We start from the raw sequence: 25,655 nt of genomic DNA on the forward strand, positions 1-25,655 counted from the left end.
CCATATGCTGCGCTCAGTTATATTCATGACTCTTAAAACTGTAATGAAACAAGTGTCTCTGAAACTTTTATTTATTTATTTAGTTTGAAAGAATAAACTGGAGAAGAGTCTAGAGAGGATTAGAGCCACATATCTGACTAAACTGAAGTGTGTAAAACCAGACATACTGTATGTTTCATGTTGTAATAGCTCAGCGTGTGTGTGATTAGCATGTATTTGTACATGGTGTGTAGGAGAGAAAAGAATGTGAAAGAACAGGAAAGATGAAGATTCTTTTTTCACCTAGATACATTTTTTTTAAAGTACAGATGCACGCATGCACACACACACACACGGCTATATGGTGTACTGCAATAATAATATGAACCGAACCCAAGTTCCCAAATTTCATTTGAATATTCAACATAACCTACTGTCTGAAATTTGAACTTGAAACCAAACACTGATGCACGCAATCACATGTGCACACAGAGCATTAACACATGACTCTCATCTCGTCTTTCCTGTAACGTGACATACTCGCACCTTGCTATATGATGACATGAATAAAGTATAGCACACATGCACAAACCCATCTACACCCAGCTATTTTTTACCCATTATAAATTTACCGGAACCATTTCTCCACACTCTTTCACTGTGCATTATGAATTATTTATGTAAGCTGATTGGGGTGTGTGTGTGTGTGTAGAGAGAGAGAGAGAAAGAGAGAGAGGGAGAGATGTCCTGGGCCAGTATCCAGTTGGCAGAGCCAGAGTACATGTCTCAGTCTGACATCCTTGTTTAATATTAGGTCATCAGTCCTGAGGGGAAATCTGCTCTGTGTCTCTGTGTGAGCACTTTTGGGAACACTGAAAGGTGTGTGCAAGAGTGTGCGTGTGTGTAAGAGTGTGTGTGAGAGTGTGTGCATGCTCGTGTGTATGGGAAAGAGTGTGTATGTATATGCATGCATATATGACCGTCTCTGTGCGTTTGTGAGTGTGTGCATGCGTATGAGTGTGTGCGTGTGTGTGTGTGTGTATATGAGAGTTTGTGTATGCGTATGTGAGTGTGTGCGTGCGTATGAGTGTGTGTGTATGTATGTGAGCGTGTGTGTGTGTATATGAGAGTTTGTGTATGCGTGTGTGAGTGTGAGTGTGCATGTGTGACCGTATGGGTGATTGTGTGTGGCTTCAGGGTTTGCTAACTCTGGTTTCTGTAAGAATGGTGTTAGATGTCATCTCCACCAATCAGGCATGGTTGAAGCTGGTTACTGTGAAGCTCATAAATGTCAGTATATTCACTTCCACTGTGTCTCTGCTCTGCCTTTTCCACCATCTCTTCCCTCTGCACTAAGTGGCTGCTTGTGCTTTGAGGCTGTGTCCTGGCCTCTGCTGTGCTGTCAGCTCCAGACTCCTCTCCATCTGGCTACATGGCAAGAGAGCACGAGCGTGAGAGAGAGCACCCAAACACCCTGACACAGCGCTGTCTTCACTTTCCACTTCATTTAGATCTAAATATTTGAATAAATGATGGCCCTCACATTGGCTTTATCCTCCGTCTTCATATCCTGTTCCTCAGTCTGTTGTCTTTCCTACTTTTGTCACTGCTTTGCACACGGATACACAGATGTCCCATTATGATGAAGAGAAATTCAGACACAACACTGTCCTCGTTCTGTGACCGTGTGTCTGTGTAACGTCTAGTGAGAGAGTGTGAAAAGCGCTTTTGTTCCCAGAGCAGGGACCGTAACCAGCCATCATCTGTTCCTCTGAGAAAACGGTAAAATACTGTCGCTGGCTGTCTTAAGGGTCGAAACATGACACAAAAGACACAATTGCAATGTTCAATGATGGAATTTTGACAAACTGAGTCTTGTATTAGTCACATGGTGACAGTATAATCTGGACTAATAACTGTTTAACAAAAGAAAACGCATAACTGTCACTGGCGCTGGTTTACAAAGAGGCTTGCATGTGTGGTACAGGCTTCAGTTCATAGTGCTCAGTCGAACATCCGGAGACTGACTAGTCTGACCTGATTTGTATCAGTGTGTGAGTGCAAGAAGGGCTAAAACCTGTAAGCTGATATTGTGTAAGAACTGGCTAGTGGCTTTACCTTCCTCTATTTGGCATGATCCTTTCCTATTACTACTTTTGTGTCTGGTTTACTCTGTCACAAATGACTATGTTCGGTATTTGGCCATCGGGAACAAAGTGAGATGGATGGCACTATAATGTAGAAATAAAGAAGGGTGTGTGTGTTCTTTTTCTTTTTCCCACCATTCTGCTTGTGATTTACTAGTTTAAACAATCATGATAAACAATTTAATTGTCCAGAACCTAAAAAAAGACAAGAAAACAAGAATGTCAACAATTTTAGAGTTAAGGGAAGGAAGGAAGGAAGGAAGGAAGGAGCAGAAGGAGAAGATGAAGGAGAAGAGGGATGAGGAGGAGAAGAAGAAGAAGGAGCAGGAGGTGGGAAAGGGGAGGAGAAGAAGAAGAGGAGGAGGAGGTGAAGAAGAGGAGGAGAAGGGGATGGAGGAGGGGGAAGAGGAGTAGAAGGAGAAAAATGAGGAGGAGGACGAGTAGAAGGAGAAAAATGAGGAGGAGGAGGAGAAGAACAAGTCAGGAACTGCTTGTTGGCAGTGACAGCTGGATGGTAGATTTCTTTTCTCCTGGTGATTCTGTAGTAGTGCACACAAAAAAGGAAAATTAAATAAATTTGCATTTTCAATATAATCCTTGTAAATGTCCACACAGCTGATTTATTTCATGTTTTTTTTTTATTGTCTGTTTTTCAGCTGAATTTCATTGGTTTCATGATGTTAAATCTATAAACAATATTAGATAGTCTATGTTTCTATCACATTAATGAACTCAAAACATTCAGCATTTACCTGGACAGAAAGTGAGGGTGTGAATTAATATCTGGAGTTCAAACACTCCTGTTCGCTCCTGATCTCCTGTTTGTATTGGAGTGGAAAAGACTGGCCTATTGGTGTATTAAATTAAGGAGATCGGTTGTCAGGTGTGGTAACATAAGCAGCGTAAATGTGTACTGGTGTATTATTTATTTATTTAATTTTATTATTATTTTTTTTTTAGAGGTGCTTAAAGTTCTACTGCACATACATAATTCCTGTGTGTGTGTGTGTAGTAGATGAAGTAAAAGTTGTTGAAAGGCATAAAGAGAGAGACTTAAAGAAGTCTTAAGGAAGCATCTGATGACGCATGCAGTTTTGTGTGTGCGTGTGTGTGTGAACCCGCTCCCATTTGCACTTTGCTTCTACAAAGACGCTTGTGTCTTCCTGCTCCTCAGGGATGTTTTCATTCTTGGAGCCCTGTGATAACACACCTGCACTTCATGTGATGTATTTTATAAACACCCCATGATCATCAGCCTCGCGGTCATATTGTTTTTGGAGGACGATGCCAGGTTTCCAGATAAAAGGTTAAATGAAATCTAAATACTCTTTGTTCTAATAATCTAGGTTCTGCACCAATCAGTACCCAGGAAAATGGTTTCAGAAAAATTGTGTATAGAGGCTGCCATCTGAACTAGCCAACAGCACCGAGTCCTGTATTTTTCAGCCTATTGTTTATTTTCATAGCTCTGTACAATACTTCTCTTTTCTTCTGGTTTTTTTTATTCCTCTCTCAGGGACAATGAGCTCATGCCTCAGGAGCTGCATTTATCTGCACTTTTACTGTCTTTCTCACAACTCCATCTGTAAACCCTGCTGACCTCCAGTTTCTCTCTCTCTCTCTCGTTCATCTTCCCTCTCTCTCTCTCTCTCGTTCATTTTGTCTCTCTCATTCATGCTCTTATTTCTCTCTCTCTCTCTCTCTCTCTCTCTCTCTGTTGCTTGCTCTCTCATTTGTGCTCTTATTCCTCATTCTCTCTCTCTCTCGTTCATTTTGTCTCCCTCTCATTCATGCTCTTATTTCTCTCTCTCTCTCTCTCTCTGTCGCTTGCTCTCTCATTTGTGCTCTTATTCCTCATCCTCTCTCTCTCTCTCTCTCCCTCCCTCTGATAACAGAACCCTCCTCCCCCAAGATATTTGTATGGTAAAAATATTTAACGGTTTCATTTTTTTCTTTTTGTTTTTCTATTTTGAACAAACATCTATAGACCATGACTGAAGCCTGACATTTTCTTTCAGGTGTCTCTGTTGGGGTTCTGATGGTTCTGCCTTTTCAGCAGTGTCTTTTAGGGCTGTGACAGGCCAAGCCAGCGTCAAAGAGCTAGCGCTGCCTGATAATCGCCTTCTGTTGCCTCAAGTCTTCTTCGAACAGTTGCACTCCAACACACTACAGACCACAGCTGACAGCCGTTGTTGCATTCTGTGCTTCATGAATGGAAATAACATTGCCTGTAGTCTGTATTTACGACCCCCCAAAAAAATCAGAAGACCAGTTTTGTGTTCCAAATGGTATATTACTGCAGTAAATTGGACATCACAGTAGCATCCATGCACGCTCAATAGTCAACAATCACAGGGGTGAATGAACCATAAATGTATTATTTATCCCACCAGACCAGCATAAAGTTTTAATGCGTTCATCCAGTCCCGTGTTTCTGTCGCACTTGGCTATAAAGTGGAAGCTTATGTAATGTATTAATTATTAGCTAGTTAAGTGCATTAATGCATACTAAGCAGAAACGCAGCTGTTTTTGGATCATGTGTAAAAGATGCTACTGGTATCTGACTAGCAGCTTTAGTTTCTCACAGTGTGTTTAATCACGAAGGGCGTTGTGCTAAAATTTTTTTGATTTATTGTATTTTAACACAGCTGCATGTTCCAGATTCTGAAAAGACTGTGTTATCCATGCACGCTCAATATTCCCACTAGTAAAGAAGTAACTATAGACACAGCATCATGAAACACTCATCAGTAATGAAGCGCATCACATTTAAACACACACACCCAAAGTAAACTTTCCATTTGTGAAAGTCAATAAGGAAGGTTTTTCGTTTTCTGGAAGTTGAATCTGTTTGTCTGACAGGCAACTACAAGCCTGGACATGAAATCTGCTGTACCCAAGTGCCCAGGTTAGTGATTTGTCCAGAATTAAGTGAGTTTGAAGTGTTTCAGTCCTGCAAGAACACAGCCTGGAAGGTTAAAGTTAAAGAGGATTTTGTCCGCACTAAACCGATTCTCAGCCAACGGACGCTGTAATTTTTGAGATGTGGCAGGTCAGTCAAGACAAGTCAAGTTAGATCAGCTATATTTTTGTAACAAAATGGCTGAGCAGAGTGTTTGAAGGCTATAATTTTTTTGCAGACTTTAGCGAGACTAGTTTGTTCGGCTTCCAAACATCACGCAACACATACATCAGTAGTGTATGATTTAGGACACTGGATTTATACTGGTGTGTGTGTTTTTTTTATTATTATTATTATTTATTTCCTTTTTTTATTTTTTGATTGGCTTTTTTTGAACTCCTGGTAAATATAAATGTGGAAAAGAAAAATCAGGTTGTTTGTTTGACCTTATGTGGTGATACTTCATGAATGTGGTTTTTAAGATAACGGTTAGGTCTTTCCTGAGCAGCAGATGGAAGAGATGTGATGCTGGATTCATGTGTGTCTGAGGAAGCATGTGTTAACCTTCACTCTCACTCTCACTCTTTGGTAGATGTCATATCATGGTCGAGAGCTGACTTATGGGAGGGAATTGGCAGGTGACCAAATTAGGGAAAAAGTAGGTGGGAAACAAACAAACAAACAAACAATAAAAATGGCCTCTATCCATCAGCTTCTATTTAATCATGCAGTACTCTCTGTGATGACCTTTTTGTCATGTTAATTTCTTTTTGCATGAATTCTTTTCTATTTACCCTTCTCATGCTCTCTTGGATGTTAAAAAGTGCAGGTGGCCAGAGGGTTGTTATTTATGTATTCTGTGGTTAGCTGAGCTGTGGAGAGACATGCGAGTCTTATGAGCACTGAGAACATTTTGTATTTTTTGCACCATGGTGCAAAATCCATTACACACAGTATGATATCTTTTTTCCTCTTTTCTTTGCTTAAAATGTCACCTATACCACTATGAAACCTAGATTGAATGTTTTAAAATCTCACCCCTCTTGCTCTGCTCCACTTGCTTCATTGTCTTTTTTTCCGCTCTTGACTGACACTCTCTGCTCTTCTCACCATTCTCCTTACCCACAACATTTTTCCCCTCCAAGCTGCTAACTGCGCTGAATGACTGCCACGAAAAGATTGGCTGAGAGCATTTTCAGACCTGCTCTTGCAGGGCCAATGCGACAAAAGTTTTCCTGACACAACTTCGCCTTTTTACAGTCCGGAACTAATAGCTAATCCCCTACTGATCCCAGCTGGTATTCCATAGCTTTTTGTATGGAGGCTCGTGAATGACTCGATGAAGGACAGGGACGAGTGTCCTGGGAGGAAAGGCTTCCTGCCAGGAGTGGAGACGTTGGGGGATAATGGATCCTCTCAGAGCTGTAGGGAAAGGGAGGGAATACAGGATAGTGAGATGAGAGGCAGTGTGGAGTGGAGTGTGGATACGGGTGACTGAGGGAAGCAGAGACGAACTAGAGAGGTTGAGAGGACCGAAGTGCTGAAAGGAATGACAATCAGTAAGACAGATGGAAGGAGCTGACAGAGATTGTTTTCAGTGGTTGATGGATGGCTTTCTTGGATCTTATTGAACAGATGATCCATGAAATCTCTGGAAAATCATATTTAATGGTTAGCTTTTTCTCTCTCCCACAAACACATGAAGAGTTTAGTTATTTCAAGATTCTCAATTCTCAACCTTGGTGTCATGACCCCACACTGGGTCACTTAAGATGTAGAAGAGGTCGCAGGAGATTTTTCTCAATCATTATGTGCAAATAGAATTTACTTACTGCATATATACACTTTTTTTAATTTAAAACAAACTTTTAGTAGAGTAGGCAATTTATCTTAATCAGAGCTCCATGTAAACCCATTTTGCATTCTACCATATGGCACAGCTGATGCCTTTTCTTTTACTGCCCAACTTCAATATTAATGATGTACTCATCATTCACTTTAATGGGAACATTTGTACACCTGCTGATTTGTGCAATTATCCAGTCAACTGGAAGCAGTGGGATGCATACAGTTACGCAGTTAGAGGTCAAGAGCTTCAGTTCTAATGTTGACATGCTTTTCTGCTGACCACAGATGTATAGAGTGATTTATTCGAGTTACCGTAGCCTTCCTGCCAGTATTTTTGCAGTTTATAGAATATGGACGTGATGCGGAGGCTGTGCTGTCGGATTTGTACTCGATTTATCAGTACTTCCTAAACCAGTGAAAGAAAGCACAGAAATGAAATGAGCTTTAAGATCATAAAAACATTGTGTAATATGCAGCACTGCACCCAGCTAAACCAGCGAACTTTTGGTGACATTTTTAAGCACTTATAGAAGCAGGATTCAGTGCTTTTGAATGATGCTTTCAAAAGCCACCTGACATCAATAAGCTGCCGCATGAGACACAAGCACAGAGCTTCCGCTAGACGCAGAGATGTCTGCTTTTATATGCCGTGATGCAACGCATCATTAAATGTGTGCCCGTGTGTGAGCTTTTTTGTGAAACCTGCATATGCAAAAGTATGTGTTAGAAACTTACAAGCTCACTTAAGTGCGGCATAAGAACCTTCATTATATAATACACATAATTACTGCAGTTTGTAGTCATCAGACAGTACATAGTACTCCACTTTATTGTTTTTTTTCCCCCACAGATTGTGCTGGTATACTAGAGAATGACAGATATTATAGTGTTTTTTATTTTGCTTTTTGGTAAGACTTCAACAAAGCCTATTGTACAGTGTTGTGTAGCATCCAACAGTAATAACAAGATGAATAAAAAAGCCAGTAAAATGATAGACAATATTCACAGGTTTGGATCACACCAGAAACTAAATAGTGTGGTGTTAAGTGTGTTGAGCAGCTGAGAAACATAGTGTAAATGGAGCGACGCTAGTGGGATTTGCCGAAGAGACAGTGCAAATAAGAGTTAGAGTATTACATGTGAGCGAGTGCAGGGTTCAGAAGAGAGTAGTTTTATATGCTCATTTCTACAGTTCTTAAACACGTCTGAAAGCTTATGTTAAGCCTTAGGACTCGGCATTCAGTACATGATGATCCACAGACCAGCTGTGGAAGCGGACATCGGGTTTTTAGACGACGGAAGGGAACGTTTTGCACAACACCCGAGGCGTAAGATTAGTTATGGTTTGGGCAGGTTTTATGGCTTAGAACAAAATTAAATATGCTTTAGTGATCGCATACAAATGGATATAAAATCTAAAGCACACAGACACGTGTCTGTTTTTAGCGGTTGAAGTGTGACTCTTATAGCTTATTGAAGAGGCGATCCATGAAATCTCTGGAAAATACTCTGTAGTGTTGTGCTTGTTCACTTCTCTCATAAAACGTCTCCTAATATAAAGTGGAATGACACAATGTCTATATCACGCAGAGCAGTTCCTGCCCCTGTATGTGAGATTGACTGTTACTGTTGGTCAATTATTGTGTGTGTGTGTGTGTGTGTTTACACACACAGTGGAACCTCAGCATACGATTTTAATTCATTCTGGAAGCGAATATGTATTTCCTTATTATAAATAACGTAAATGCAGATAATCCGTTCCATCCAAAAATATTACCAGTTTCCAAGGGTCAAGGATCCTCACAGGAAGTCGTGCCACCAAGCTTGGGCTAAAAATAGAGCAGTCAACAAAATATCACGTAGATTTTGAACTGTTGTTGAAGGCAATATATATGTAATCTTTGACTCTTCTGGGTGGATTAGCTAGTATATTGGATGTACAGTCTTAAAGAATCCAGAGATCTGGAAAACTAAGAAAATAAACCACATATTTTTTACCACACATACAGAAGCAAGCCACAAATGTGCTGCAGATGTGACAGCTTTTTATTTGTTTTTTTTTTAAACATGTGTTTGTACTTGTGTGTCGTTTGTTATGTCTGTCTGACTCATCCTCTAGGGTTTTTTTTTATTTTTATAATGTTTATAACCTTAAACCTCAGCAATAAGGTGTCCAGGCACCTGTGTGTGTGTGTGGGTGGGTGTGTGTGTGTGTGGGTGGGTGTGTCACATCTGATCTGGAATATTCCAGCCAATAACGAATACAGATGCTATTAGTCTAAACTTTACCTGGAGATTACTCTGAAACTTTAAACATTTGAACAGTTTATTGCTTTAAATTCAACAAAGAAGACAAAATCTGTTTTGGCCTAAATTGCATGTTTAGACTGTCATGTCAGCTGCAAGAAATTATAAATATATTTCGTCAAGCAAAGTGAAAATATTTTATTTAACTGTCAACTTGGCACACTGGGTAAGAAACCAGTTTTAAAAACTCCAGGGTAGATACATACAGATGTTTATACCTTGCAAGCTAAATGTGAATTTTATTAGATAATAAAAAGTTATGTGTTGATCACTTTGTTGCCTCGCCATTGACTAAAGCCTAAAAAAAGCCTAATAAAATGGTAGAATCAGATACCGGTTGTTTACACTCTACATCTACTTCTGCAAAAGAAAAATATATCTAAGTCTTTAGTATTCGGAACTGAATATAATACAAAATATTAGTTTCACAATGTGAGGCAGCGTACATTTATGAAGACCAAATATCCATTTTAGTGAAGCTCCAGGGTTCCCAGTTTCAGTCTACGTTTGATTTACTGTGTAGACAGAGTTTATTATGTTCTCTCCGTGTCCACATGGGTTTCCTCTGGGTTCTCCAGTTTCCTCTCAGCTGACAAAAACATGCCTCCTCTTTTGGAAAATCTATTACCTCGAGATTTGAACGAGTTTGCAAACGTGTATCTGTGACCCTGACCTGGATAAAGTGGTTACTGATATGATGTATGCATGAATGAAGTTTTTTAAGCAGCTTTCCTTAGGTTTCACTTGTCTAATATCTTCTTTTTCTTTCTTTCTTTCTTTCTTTCCTTCTCTGCATGCACCTTTACGGACTCTAGACAACATGGGTAAGTGAAGATTCAAGTTATGTGTGTCCTTGAGGAACACTTTGCATGCATATAGCTTATTTTTTTATATGTTTTTTTTTTTTTATTTGATCACTATCAATCATGTTAATATGAGAGTGCAGGAAAAGGGAGTCAGTAGGTAAGTGGTCCTTAAAAGCTCAGCCTGTCAATACTCGATGGATCCATAAGGCATGTTTATAAGTACTACAGGCATTGGAGACCGGATGGAAATGGCAGAAAAAAAATGCCGCTCATTAGGTCAGTCCTGCATAAAATTGATCTCCGTTTCCTTTTACATTCTCCGCTGAGAAAGAAGTACTTGTTCAACTGGTTCCCCAAGGTTATGTGTGCACACCAGTAAGGATATGGACTTACAGTTTACTTTATATAATCTGTATGATTGACAATGCCTCGCTGATTCTTCCTGTGCATGAGCGTATATGTCTCTTACTCACTCCCCCCCCCCCAATCCATTTCCTCCTTCCTGCACTGTCAGAAGCAGATAGCTCTTCTGAGAGTGTAATATGTACTTTAGTGCTCGTAAGCCTGTAGTCTGTCAGCTGTGAGTCAGCGTTAGTGTGCTTTTCCCAGCCATCTCTGATACCTGCTTTGATATACAGGGTTAGAGGACATGGGGTGGACCATTAACGGGAGTGATTTGGAGATTGTTGATATTTTTCGTATGCCAACCAGACCATCTGACTGCCAGCAGGCATCAGACGTAAGGGAGAGGACAGAAGGAAACAAAGGTGGGGGAAGGGACAATCTGATTGAGCCTTGATCCTGAAAATGAATCATTGCCACACAAGAAGGGTCCATCTGCCACTGTGGGTGTGTGTGTGAAAGGAGGGGGGGGCTTACGTCCTTATCAGCAACGTCATCAGTGTTGAGGAAGTGAGTGCAACAGCTGCAGGTAAATAATTTACACCGGTGGAGAGAATGACTAGACACCACTCAGACAAGGTGTGCATTTTCCAGCGCCCTCCCTTAATGACCTCATAAGTTGTCTTCATATGTGGGTGTCGTGTCTTCTACATCATCAGGTCCAACAAATGATATCAGTTGCTATGGATATATGTCTGTATTCCTCTCTGGAAAACTCAATTTGTCAGGAAGTACATGTAAATGACAAATCATTTAAATGTGCTTTCAATGCAGGAAGTATCATGGTTTACTTTGGCTCTGAGAATTCATATCAGTAACTACAATCCCTGGCTGTGTTTCTGAGGAAGAAATATATTTTCGTTTATTATATATATTATAGACAGACAGACATCATTATCATTTTTTTCCAGCAATTATGAAGAGTCTGTAAAATGTTGTATCATATGACGCACATCTTTTATTATGTCATATTATAATGAATACAATAGAACAAGGAAGAATGTCAGTCAAAATAAAGAGAACAATCCCCCTAGGCATATTAAAATTGCCTACAGTCATGGAACTTACAGTTAGAGTCAACTCCACAATTACTGGCACCATTTATAATGATTGTATGAAATAAATATTTTACATAATGATCCCATTTGTCAAACAATTAAAGAAACTACTTGCCTTTTCACTAACAAAACAATTTTATACTTTTATAGATTCCCTAAAATGATAAAAGTACGGCCAAAGTTATGTGGACACCTAGCCATCACACCCATATGTGTGCAACTGTTACCCCAATGTTGTAAACAAACAATTGTATAGGATGTATCTGAAAGTCTCAAAAAATGACAATTTCCCCTCACTGGAACTAAGAGGCACTTTCATGACAATGCTCTTGTGCACCATGTGAGCTCCATGAAGGCATATTTTATCGAGGTTGGAGTGGAAGAACTTGAGTGGCCTGCACAGATGAACTGGAGCACTTACTGTACCCCAGACCTCCTAACCCAACATCAGTGCTTGACATTAATAATGTTCTTGAAGCTTGATGAGCACACATCCTCACAGCCACACTTTGAAATCTCTTGTAAAACCTTACTTGAAGCATGGAGGTCATTATAACAGCAAAGAGGAACTAAATCTGGACTAGACAACAAGCTGGTTTGAATCTAATGGTCAAGTAGCCACAAAATTCCGGCTGTATCTTTATATTTAAAATACAAACAAAATGATCATAAAAAAAAATCATGTAAATTAACTTTACGGTTCATCCACACGGGAAAAACCAAAGTGCTTTAAATACAACAGGGATGTGGGTTGTTGTGAAAATTACCAATAGGAACAATCAGAATTAAAATCTAAATATTGAAAACGTCTCAGATATATGGTACATAGACATACAGTTCACACTTACTTGCACTTGTAATTACTTGCTATTAATGCATTGTGCTAAAAATCAAATTGTTTCAGGCATTTATTTTAAGTTCTGTTACAGAAAAAGTGGGTTGCATGTTTCAGCTGAACACAGTAGTGTGACCATCAAAGTGTTTGTGGTTTTATGCTTGCTATTACTGATACGGTCATGTCACGTATGTCGTCGGTGCTAAAACCTCAGGCCAGTTGTCAGGCTACTGTCTATTTTTTTATTTTTCTTCCCGACAAAAGCTTTGACATTTGCCCGAAGCTCATTTTCCTCACACACTGATGTCATGTTTAAAGGAAACAAGATGCAGCCTGATGCTGAGAGCTGGAGCCCTGAGTCTGTGTGTCTGTGAAGTATTTTGGTCCAAATATTGATAAAATACCAAATAATTATAGATTTGTAAAATATTGAACTCTGGATGAATTATTTAGCATTTCAGTTACATTTATTTTGACAGTAGTCTGTTACAAGCCTTACGGCAGCAGATACGATCTATTGGTTGCCTGTTGCACCATTTACCCAAAGGAGAACTTCAAAAAAAAAAAAAAAAAAAAAAAAAAAATGAATGTGCAACAGCTTCTGTTCTCTCTCTCTGTGTTCTCTCTCTCTCTCTCTCTCTCTGTCGATCTATTGGTACTACTCACTCTCTGTCTCTATCATTCTCTTTCTCTCACACGCTCTCTCTTTCACTATCTCTCTCACTATCTCTCTCTGTCTTTTACTCACTCTCTCGTTCTCTCTCTCTCTCTCTGTCTCCGGGTTGCTCACTCTTCTACATCTTCTTCCAAATAGCAAAAGACATTCTCTCCATCTCAAAGCTGTCAGGTTGCATAAGTCAGGCTTGATTGTAGTGCACCATTTTAGGCACTTTCATCAAAACATTGTAGGATCTGTCATGTCTGATCTGCGGAGAGGAGCAATGACTGAAAACTTTGGACAGCCAGTCACAAAAGCTCAGCAGTGACGGCCTACCGAATGATCCCCGACAATAACCCTTCGACCTACAAACTCTGAAGAATAATAAAGGACGTAGGATGACCTACACATCCACCTTGAGTGTTTTACAAGAGTGCTCTGCACTGTAGCCACTTTTATGTCATGGTAAATTGAAGCAGCGCTTGCTTGTTTGTAAGAACATAATTGATACCATCTGTGTCAAAAAAGCAGGCTATGCTAAAATCATAGGCTATGTTTATACTGATGCCAGTTTACACAGACAAATTAAACAAACAAGCATGTCCTTGCTTATCAAATTATTGTTGATAAACCCTTCTCTATTTACCGGACAAATCACCTACATTCGCATTCATTTATCAAGCCTTCTGGCATTAAATTGTTTTAATCAGGTCACATGGTGAGATCACAAGGCCTGCTGGGGATCAGTTTTGAGCCTGGCACAATCTAAACTGGAAAGGAGTGATGTTTTGGTTATGCAAGGTTGTTTACGGATGTGTGCTTTGTGTAAAGCAGATCTAGTGCTGTCTTTGAGATTAAAGAGCAACAACTGGGTCAGTTTAAATCTTGCCAGGAAGATTCAGAAATTATGAGCCTTCTTTTCTTTCCTCTTCTTGCCAATGACCTAGTTACCATTTATCCCTATAGACTACACCCTGAGGCATTATGGGTATTATGCAAACAAGTGTTGATTCTGTATCTTTTTTGCGTGTTGTAAGCTTCATATGTTCTTATATAATCTCTGTTGTCATCATTAGGAAACTCTAGCTACATAAGCTTCAGTGAAAAATTTAGAACAGTCTGAATTGTCTATGGGTAGAGCTCCTGCACCACAGCTCCAGGCTTTGATCCTGAGCTCAGATTACTGTCTGTGTGGAGCTTTGTGTTCTTCCAGTGTCTGTATGGGTTTCCTCTAAAGTCTCTGGTTTTCTCCCATGGCTCCTAGTTTTCTCCCATGGCTCCCAGTTTTCTCCCATGGCTCCCACCATGTTAAAAATATACCAGTAGGTGGATTGGCTGTGCTAACATGCACCTAGATGTGAATGAGTGTATGAATGTGTGTGTGCATGATGCACAACATTAGACTGGTGATCTATCCAGGGTGTATGCCTGACTCATGCCAAATGGTCTGGGATGAAGATCCACACACCAAAGATTGATTAAGTTCTATAGGGTTTGTTACTTACTTATTACTTACTAGCTATCAAGATGGTTAAGAATGTTTTGTCATTAAGTAGCTTTTCCTAATTCAGCTTGGAGAAATATCTGCTTTGTCTGTATGTTTAATCCATTTTACAGTCATTAATTCAATATCAAGACAGTTTATATCTAAATATAAACACTAAGTCAATAATAAAGAACAGTATTTGAAATTTGATCTAGTCTGAAATTACCCATCGTTGCACACATTATTCGGTCACTAGTAGGCTCAAAAGCTTGTGAATTTTGTCTGAGGGAAGTATAGGCGCTTGCACGGTGGTGTGAGTCGTCTTAGATGGCTAGCTTTTCCTGCTGAGATGGGACAGATGAAAGCTGAAGGCTGAGCTCCTTGCTCTAATCCTCTTGGGCACAGGAGAATTTAGGGCAAGCGTGATTAGTGATGGCCCTCACTCTTATCACATCCACAGACCCACAGCGCATCCTGAAAACAGCAGAAGGGTCAGGATGAGGGAAAAGGAAATCCAGGCTTGTTGGAAAGGGGAGCTGAAGCAGACCCTCCCTTCCCCCAAAAAGAGACTCCTTAATTTGTCTGCTGTCACAATCTCGCTCCCTCTGCCTTCACCCATGCCCTCTTCATTGCTCCCACTGAGTCTAAAGCCTGCTAATCCTGGGTCCCTGGAGGAGACGCTAACTGCCCCGACTAGCAGCATATACAAAGGGGGCTCACACAGTGTCAAAGCGCTGTGCTTTTTGAAGTCTCCAGGGCTGAGCTGTGAGCTGAAGCTACATGGGTCTAGCACAGAGTTAGGAGTGATTGGCGTAGCCTTAAGTAGTTTATAGGTGTAGTGATTGAAGGAATGCTAATATGGTGTTTGAAATGCTTCTCTCACAGATGGTGGCAGATAACAGTAGGGGTATAGGGATGGGAACAAGAGAGCTCTGTGTCTCTTTCTCTGCATGCGAGAGAGAGTGAATTTGGTCATTTGTCGCCGGAGTGCTTGAACCAAATTAGAGGGCATCTGTTCCTTAAAATGGCAGTGCAACCAAACTATTGGTGTCCTGATCTCCAGTCAGCACTTTGAACTATTTATGTTTCTCAAACCATACCTAAACAATTTTTGCAGGGTAGCAAGGTGCAATATTCTGCTGAAAGAGGACATTGCCATTAGGGAATACTGGTGTCAGGAAGGGGTGTATTTGGTCTGCAGCAATATTTATGGAAGGTATGTCAAAGTAACATTTCTATCATAGCATTAAATTTTCAAGGAATTTGTGCTACAGAAGCTCATCCGTGGGATCATACAAGACAGGCTAGCCTTTGATCCTCTCATACATCAGTGAGCCTTGGGTGCCTGTGAGTGGCTTTAATATTGTTATGGTTGATCTGTGTGTGTGTGTGTGTGTGTGTGTGTGTGTGTGTGTGTGTATATATATATATATATGAGACCACTGCCCAATCTCCAGATTTGAACCCTATTGAAAACTTCTGGAATGTCATCAAGAGGAAGATGGATGGTCACAAACCATCAAGCAAAGCTGAGCTGTTTGCTTTTTTGCAAAAAGAGTGGTATAAAGTTCCCCAACAGCAATGTGAAAAACTGGTGGAGAGCATGGAGACAAAACGCATGCAAATCGGAGTTATTCCACCAAATACTGATTTCTTAATGTTATTTAGCCAAAGCATTAACACAATTTGTTTACAAATTATTTGCATTTTGTTTTATTTGAGTTATTAAAGCTCTGCAAATACTGCATGATCTTGGGTTATTTTGATGTGTTGTCATTTCCTTTAAATATATACTCGAAATAACAATAGTTATATTTTGAATTTAGGAGAAATATTGTCAGCAGTTCACAAAAAATGAAACAAAACTGTTCATCTCACCAATACATGACCTGTAAGAAAAAAAACACGTAAACAGATTATTTTGCAGTGGTCTCTTATTTTTTTTTTTTTCCAGAGCTGTATGCATGTTTGTGTGTGAGAGAAAGAGAGACAGAGACAACAGAGAAACAGTGTACATATGGAAATATGTTTGTATGTAAGCATGCAGCTTCAGCTGAGCCAAAAGCTCATATTCTTGACCAGTGCAGTGTAAGGCAGAAGTAAAGGTAAATGAAATCATACAGTAATAAAATAGACAATTAATAATGTGCTTCTGTTATGTAGTAGCCTCTACAAATTGCATAGCAGCGACATTCTGATCCGTGATGCTGAAGTAATTGCGTGTGACAGACTGACTCCAACAACCAGCTAGCTTACAGGCAAAAGCTGATCGGCTGAGGCAGGCAGATGTGTTCGGAGGTGTACCCAAAACATTGTCATGAGATGTTATGACACTTCTTCCATGAGGTTTGTCAAAGGAAATATTGCCTCAAATCCATCTCAAGTGCAGTATAAACAATTCAGTGTTCCAGCATGTTCTTCCATAAATTCTGAAAGCTGAGGATTTTTCAATTTTGTCTTTTTTTTTTTTTTTTTTTTTTTTTTAAAGTGTAGTTAAATGCTTATACACAATAGCTCATGACAGAAACTGATGAATAATGCTTTCTAAAATATCACTTCCTGTTCCTTTATGCTAATCACACAACCAGACATCTGTAAATTAATAGCAGAATTGAGAATCTGTCTATTTTCCTTTTTTGCATTTCATGTCTGGATCTCGGAGACAATATCATCAGAATTTTGCGTCATGGATATTTATTTTTCTGTGCAAATTACAATCATAATGTTGTGGCATATGGACATATAAAGTGCAATGATTTATATCAGCTGTCACTATATTGGGGGGAAAAAGTATGAAGCAGATGCATATGCAAGCATCCATGCACAAGGACCTGGTGTGCTTACAGATGCATGTTTTTGTGGTATAGTACAAGCCTGGTTCATCCTATCATCTCACCTCTAAGCCAAGGTTAAATTCCTTCTGGTTTTAGTCATCCTGAGAGAGATTCCAGTGAGGAGACTGATGCCCTAAAAGAGCAGACTGTCGATAATCCTATAATGAAGAAATTGTGTATGACAAAATATCCAAGGGTTCAAAAGTCAAAGTCTTATATCTTAACACACCTGAAAACAAGTCTAAGTGAGTAAGCATGAACACACAGATACCTTAAGCTTCAGATGAGGGTTGAAGAACATGCTTTGTGTGTGTGAGATGTTCAGTTAACATCTCTTTGTCCTGCTTCACTGTATTGTGATTCTAATGATTGATGTATAGCCAGCTGCAAAGGAACATCCTGTTGGGGTGTGTGTGTGTGTGTGTACAGTAGCTGCAGTATCTATAGTAGGTAGAGAAACAGACCACAGGCTCTATACTTCTGTTAGTTTTGGATTTACTCTTTAAGTTAATGAGCTACCTCTAGTCATTGTGTCTTGATTTCCCTTTGAGATACATATACACACACACTTGGTCACAGCAGTATAGAAGATGTATATCAGTTACTCAAGTATTCTTGAGTACAAAAGGTTTGTATGTGTTTGTAGGGGCTGTGTGTGTGTGGGATGGGGGGGTGTTTAAGGGTTGCAGGTTAATTGAAGAGCAATAAAAGGTTAACACTTGCAGGAAACACCCTCATCTGTACAACAGAGATGCTGAGCTCCCTAATGAGCTGGATATTGTTGTCCAGTTTGTGGTGTTGACACAACTGCATTGCCAAAGTAAGATACCTGTGTGCCATGTTAGCCAGCCAAAGCCACTAATTTAACCACTGAACCCCTCTGCTGAACTTATAAAGTCATCAGCTGTGCTGTCATGTGTTTTTTTTTTTTCTCCTCAGGGGTGTGTGTCAGGCTTATTCATCATAAGTCTCACAGGCCAAATGTGGCCTTTTTACAATGTCAGTCTGCTGCTAATTAATATAAATGATAATGTCCATGAATATGTAAATGCAGGGCTTCAAAACATGCAAGTAAAGTTGTTTTAAAGTCAAGTGAGCCATTTGTGATGCAGGTGTCGATTATCAGACACAACTAATAGGGATAACACAGAGGGTGTGTTATCTGTCTTTTTGTATTCCTCAGTACTGATATGAAGTTATGTTTGAAATGGTTGTAATTGGTGAAAAGTTATTTAAATCTCTGACTCACACTCATTACAATTTTATTACTCAAATCCATTTAGGCTTAAACTGTCGTGTGTATGAGCTATCAAGGAATCTTGACCAGCTAGCTAAACAGGCCCTGATCTTTAATTAATTAGTGTACTGTTTCCTAGCAAAACACACCAACTATAATAAAATTAGTGATGTGTTTGCTGCCTTCCTCAAATTGTAGGCATTCTCTAGCAGACTTGAGTAAGACTGTTGAGCTATTTTAAAATGTGTAATGTAAGCTTTGTTTTATACAGATAAGTGAAAACCACAGTGTATATAAAATAATGGTGAAGTCAAATGAAAGTAGAAAAGAACAGGGAGAACAAAGAGAAAGAAAGATAACACCTCTTGCCTTCTTGCCCCATGGGCTGTTTAGCTAGACTATCAACCTAGGAGACTTGTCTTTTCTTTTCTTGCTTTTTGTTCCCTGACCCCAACAGATAGATATATATACATACACACACACACACAGGTTAATGTGTAGCACCCACCACACCCTGTGATCATAGACTGACCGGCTGGCTCAATGAGTGATGGGTTTCCTTGTAAGTAGCTTGTTGTTTTTATAGCCTCCCTTCGAGACCTGCTGTCATGGCAGGTTATCACAGAAACAAAGAAGCATAGAAGTGTGTGTAGAGGGTAAGCTGACAAGTGTAATTGTCATGTCCATGTGTTAGGGTGGGACTGGAACGATAAAAGTAGAATTGCAAGCGAAAGTTAAATAGTCGCATGATAACAACTAATAGGTACTAGATACAATGTGAACAATTAAGCTGATTATAAGCTTTGTTACTAATCTCTGAATGCTGTTCCTTAGTCACATTTAATTAAATTCATTTTTTACATGCTTAATGTAAACACATCAGCCTGAATGTGTGTATGCAGATGTATCTATACTTTAGATCTCGCATACATTAAGAGTATTCTGCCCACAGAGACAAGGGAAACTGCATTTGTTTGCAGTTTGAGCACATTTGAGAGATGAGCAGTTTGCTGAGATTGAACAGACAGTTAAGTATAGGAATGGGAGCTTATAATTTAATGCACCGGGGCAATAAAAGGGATATCTATCTAATTAACATAGCTAAACTCACTAATATAACAGTCCATTGTATTTAATTCATTGTCAAAGTCCAATATTGTGCACACAATTAAAATATTAATAGCTGCTCAGCCATCGTTCAGCAGAAAGACAGAAAAGTCTCAAAAGTGATTCACACCTTTACTGAGAATTGTTGTGAGGAGTGTAAAGCTGACAGCAAGATGGAAAAGTACGTGTCAGATGGAAAAAGGAAAAAGGTGGAACAGAGGCCATCACACCTACTACCCATCTTGACACTCCTGCCATGGTCTCTGCCTTGGATGATGAGGTTCCTTTTGACACACACACATCCTGCATCCTGTTCACGTGTACTCTGTGAGCAGAGAGACACATCACTTCTTCTTTAACACTCTTATGTATGAGCCCCAGGAAGACAGCACAGGTTAATGACACGTTAATGGAGACTGATGGATGTAAAGGTGTTTAAATGCCTGTGTGACAGTGCATTTATACTCACTCATCTTTGCTGCTGTCAGATTTATGAGGCTTCGAAAAGAAAATGGCTGCACCTCCATTTTTCATTCTTAATTTCAGAACGTTTTAAATGCCTCAGAGGTGGATATGCTGTAATTGAGTTCAATCTAACGCATCTGAAGTCTATCTCTTTAGAATTGTCAAAGAACTCATTTCAATCTGTTGCCTGCTGGAGAGGAATATGAATCCTCCCATGAATCCTCTACAAAAGCCTCTTGATACTTTTATCAAGGAATAGAGCATGTCTGAGTGCTGTGCCCACATAAGGCGTCACATTTGATCTTCTGTTCCTTTGCCAGACTTTTGATCTTGTTTTTTCTCCTCAAATACCCTTGTTACGTTTCTCCATTCTTTCTTCCCTCACAGCTCTAACTCTATTCAGCCTTAGTCAGCGGCATCCCTCGTTTCCAAGGTAACCGCAAACCTATTGTGTCGGATACATCGGGCTCACTGCATCCAGTTTCTTATATTCCAGAAGAAAAAGGATCGTATCCATTCATGTACACCTCTAGAGTTTTGCATTATTTATCTTCTAGGGTTGGGGGTAAAATGACAGCCAGTAACTGATCACCTCACCACTGAACAATTGTGTGTGTGTGTGTGTGTTCTGTTGTGGTGCTGATTTAATCAGGAAGTTAAATTGAATCGTGGAGCAATTAGTAGTAGCAGGTGGTTCTCGATGACCCGTGATGAAAGATGTTGCGTGTCTTTTAGAGATGTAGCTAAATAACTTAGTTATATATGTTATTTGCAGCAATTGTGCTGATTATGGAATTGCTTTCATTTGTTAGATTACAGTGTTGAGTAAAGCCTGAGCTGAACAGGAAACAGGTTCTTGTGTTTTGATTTCCAAGCAATTCACAAGTTTTCCTCCAAGTGACTTGCACAGTGACTATTTGCATATTTATGGGAGCGAGTCAGGATTCTCTCCACCGTCGGCTGTGTACACGGTTGTGTAATTTCATTTAATTCTACTATTGCTGACACCTTGATATAAAATACTGTGCTGATTAAAGCCACTAACCGGCTGCAGTGTTAATTATTCCCATACACTCTGTGACTGACAGCTTTCGGGTTTGGGGTGCATTATTCATAAATGTTGTACTCTTCGTCTTTCTAATATCAGCTCCCACAGTCCCTGCGCAGTTGGAGTCAATCAGAAAGCATTTACACAGCACACTCAACTTGCTGGGGGCTTTATGCAGCAGCAGGCGTGTGGGGGTAGGGTGCATTTTGTAGAGGCACAGGAAAGAAGATGGCACCCGTATGAGATTCTGACATGATGGGAAGGAGGAAAAAGCGGCGTACTGAGAAGAAGTCTGGCAAAATCAGAGAGATGATTATTACTTATTATAGGTTGTAGAGATGTTAGATAGAAGATGTCAGCAGGAAACAAGCAGAGTGAAAAAACTGAAATACCACTGCTGTTTATTGCTGTGTCTCTCTCTCTCTCTCTCTCTCTCTCTCTCTCTCTCTCTCTCTCTCTCTCTGTGTCTGTCTGTCTCTCTCTGTCGTGCTTGTTTTTCATTCATGATTAATGGAGTGCAACTGAATAAATGATTAATGAGCAGAGTGGAGTAGGCTTTGGCTGCCTTTCCTTCCATGGCAGGCCGGCACTCAGGCTTAGCACTCCACTGTCATCTCTCTGTTCTGCTGCCATCATGGACCCCTGCTCTGGACTAAGCATGTGTGTGTTCGCAGGAAACTGTGAGAGTTTTGGCGCTATTTGTTACAGTGCACCACCTGCTGAGTAACTCCATGTTTTAATAGAGCTAGAAAATTTTTTTGCTGCTCTTGCTTTCTGTGTATATACTCAAACCTTATTTATCTCTTTCCGACACACAAGAAGACTGATGGATTGACAGAAGGACGAAGTCATATATTCATGTGAACCAGGGGGGCAGATGGTGTAGCTCTAAGAACTTAACACCACATCACCACACACACATTCCTAGAGGGACAGAAAAACGTCTAGCACAAGGACATTTCTGAGGACCTTCCCACAGGGACAGGTTTGACGTCTGTCTCTGCCTCAGTCTGAAATGTCAGTCCAGGATTGAGGGGCAGGAGTGGGAAAATGGCTGAGTGTGGGTCCATTTGGCAAGCTTTTAAGGGACAGATGGAGGGAAGTGAACAAGAAGTCAAAGAAAACAATGTGGGATTGAAATTGTAATGAAAAGATTTTTCAAAGTCTCATTGCATTTCAATGCTAGGATTGATATCCAAAGAAGGTTTTTATGGCAGAGTTGAAACGGATCATTACTAACTATTAATTTGGTCTCTCTTGCCACTCAGTCAGAATAATGCTTATCTCTGTAGATTTCTCTTTTCTTAAATAGAATTTATATGAAGCCGCTGGCATGCAAATGTACATTCCATGGTAAATTTCTTGCGTATCTGTAAATGAGTTACACACAGCGTAGATAACACACAAAATCCTTTTTTATTTTTTAAACTTGTTCTCTGTAATTTCAACATAATAGTTTCCTCATACTAAGATCAAAACCCAGAGAAAATATAGGTCACTAAAGGTTTATGACATTGTGCATTTGTAATGTATATATACATAATGCTTTGCACCTTTAGCTGGTATTATAATGGCTCCTTTATCCAAGCTGCAGTATCTGGTTTTATTCTCTATTTCCTTCTGAAAATGCTTTCCCAGGTGGCATGTAGTAAAGCAGACCTAAACATGGCAGGCAGCAACAGTCAAGCATCTTATTTTTTTTTTTCCCCCAGCATGTGGTGACCTCTGCATAGAAAATCGTGGAAACGTGTTCATGTGCACTAGAATTATCAGACGACCACCGAGGAAAATTACAGTCCCAATTACCTTTTTTTTTCCACTAGAGACGGATGGAGAAAAACACCAACATGGCTGATCAGGACAGAAATGAAATCAGAGTCACACCTGGAAAATAGGAATAGATTACCTCCATGTAAATGTAATCCTATAGAGCTGAAGTCATATTAAAGCTATTTTAGTGCGTGTTTTCTAGAGTTTCAACACTTGGGCAAAGCATTACAAAGTTTTCATGGGAGCTTATCATATGTATGATAAATATCACAAATATTTGCTGATGCTTTAGGAACAATCCTTAGCTTTCCATCATATAATGAGTGAGTTTTGAATTAGCAGGTTGTCTGTTATTTTCTCACTTCAGCTCAAATGTGTCATTTTAGTCATTATGTTTATAACACATGTAGTTGCTACAGGTTGAAAAAAAAAGAGAAAAAAATACTAGTGTTTCTTTAAACTGAAGCATCCCCTCCGCCCCAAGCCAGAGAACTCATGTAATTGTGTAATGAAAAGTCAGTACGCTCATGTTGTAGGCTTAGCTTTTCTAATATTCAGAGAGAGCTGTGTCTGTATAACCATTACTCATAACTGGGGACAAATATTGACACTGAGATGTTGTCATGAGCATGCGTGTGTGTGCTAGAGACACTTTCTCTTACTTAGGCAGGATGTTTTTGACAGAGCAAACTGAGCATGCACTCGTACTAATAATAGTAGAGCGAGGATTGTGTAACTGGCATTACTTTTGAATTAATTAAATTCATTCTATTACATCTTTGCTTAATGGTGTACGTGTGTGTGTGTGTGTGTGAGAGAGAGGGGGGGGGGGGATGTAGAAAGAAGTACAATGGCAGACCTTGTGGACTGACAGATTAATGGATGCACACGTACAGTAATAGTGCTACACAGCTGGCCCTTTTATAATCAGCATGACGTTTCTCTTTTTTTTTTTTTTTGCTGAAGTGAATGTTTTAGTGGGAGATGCTCATTCCGATCAGTTTTGAGGGGAAATAATACATGTAAAGGATGGATGGAATAAGGTAGGAACATTGAACATAAACAGAAATTGTCTGTGTTCCTCTTAGTGTAAAAGGGATAGCTGAACTCGCTTATACAGACTCCTAATTCCAGCCAGCCCGTGGGTTACAGGGTCAGAGCACACATGGCTGAGCCTCCGTCAGATCATCTTCCTCGTGACCCCTCATGAGATCAAGTGGTGAAATCTAGATGCTGAAAGCACAGAACAATAACCAATCCGGCAGTGTGCTCCTGCATTAAACACACACAACAAGCTTTGAAAGCAAAATGTTAGGCTTCAGTCTTACTAAACAAACACAGACAAAAGAGGGCTTTATAGAGAAATGATTTGTATATTTCATTTCCTGATGTTTTCGTCATGCTCAACCCACTTATAAATAAATGAGCCTGAACTCACCTCATGCTCTCTGATGTCTTTTCTTATGTTGACGGTCTGGTGAGTGCGATATTGTGTTTGCTTTTGGGGGAAAAAAAAACACCATGGGAATAAAACGCTCAGCCTTGTGTAGCATTAGTAATTTCCCTTAAGACAGAAGTGTGTGTTTGCGGATATCTAAAGATATTTGCAGGCTGTGAATCGTGGTGTTGACTTTCAGGACTTTCTATAGATAACCATGTGGACCTCCAACATCATTTTAAGGTACAACCTCCTTAATCTTAAAAAAAAAACCCGGGCATTTAATAACCATGTACAAACAATTCTACATGCCCAGTCAAAGGCAAAGGCAGAGCTCATACTTTTTACCTGAAAATATCATACATGTACTGAATGATTAAAATCCCCCCCCCCCTCTTTTTTGTTGAGAAAATCTGCATACAATGCCAGAAAAGTGGGAAGTGATTAACATACATATCCGAAGGTCAAGCCACTCTTGCGGAACTTTCTAGATTGATTGAAGTGCTATGTGTTTTTAATGGAAGTGCACAGATTAGTAGAGTTTCATTAGGCTGGCCTCGAGCAACTACACTACAATGCAGCTCCTATTTAAAAAGTGTTAATTATTCAGAGTATCAACACTTTCTCTAATGTATTCACAATATAAACACTTCCACTGATACAGCACATCTTTACAGAATTACTAATCACTATCTGAGTGTGTGTATTACTATTGTTGGCATTGTGTATGTGGGCAGTGGCTGTGATGTAGGTGTTTTATTAGTCTGCGTGTTTGAAGACAACCATATATAATATCTATGTTTATTTGCATTAGGTTTGAGGCAGATCCTTCTCAGTTGGCGGGAAATATTGGCCATTAATCTCATCCATCTTTTGTTCTGTCTGTCTGTCTTTCTTACTCTTTCTCTCTCTTTCTTTCTCTCTCTCAGTGTCGAGCTTGGTGTTGACCCAGTGGGAATTCAACGACGTAGCTAACATCAGCACTTTCCTATTGGACCAGGAGACTGGGATACTCTACCTGGGGGCACGAGATGCGATTGTTGCCGTGGATACTGCCAACAAATTAAAGTCTCCCAAGGTAAATTTCATTTTGCTTGTTGGATTGTATGAACATTACAGATGGGGCTAAAAGAGCATCTGAGAAACTGTCTAGCAGGCATATAACACGGCAAATTAGGCAAAGATGATTTCCAGAGTACTAAATTACTTTTTTCTTCTTCTTCTTCTTCTTCTTTTTTTTTTTTTAAACATTATAAGATAATTGAACTTTTTTTCACTTGAAGGTAATTGAACTAAACTGAACTATTTTTATTCCGAGTGGTGATGA

At 39.7% G+C, this 25,655-nt stretch overlaps 1 protein-coding gene across 2 annotated transcripts in view; it reads left to right on the forward strand.

The window, feature by feature from the left end:
• The window catches only part of sema4f (sema domain, immunoglobulin domain (Ig), transmembrane domain (TM) and short cytoplasmic domain, (semaphorin) 4F), a 57,652-nt gene that overhangs the window by 22,086 nt on the left and 9,911 nt on the right, over positions 1–25,655 (forward strand). Inside the window, exons 1-2 of one of the 2 annotated variants that reach the window (XM_058394960.1) lie at positions 9,981–10,008; positions 25,258–25,406. In XM_058394960.1, coding sequence (XP_058250943.1) covers positions 10,005–10,008; positions 25,258–25,406 — 153 coding nt within the window. In that variant the 5' untranslated portion in view covers positions 9,981–10,004. Of the gene's footprint in view, positions 1–9,980; positions 10,009–25,257; positions 25,407–25,655 lie in introns of those variants that run through there. The other variant, XM_058394959.1, reaches the window with a different exon arrangement.

Source organism: Hemibagrus wyckioides, linkage group LG07 (assembly GCF_019097595.1).
Source record: "Hemibagrus wyckioides isolate EC202008001 linkage group LG07, SWU_Hwy_1.0, whole genome shotgun sequence".
In the NCBI taxonomy this organism is placed as follows: Eukaryota; Metazoa; Chordata; class Actinopteri; order Siluriformes; family Bagridae; genus Hemibagrus; species Hemibagrus wyckioides.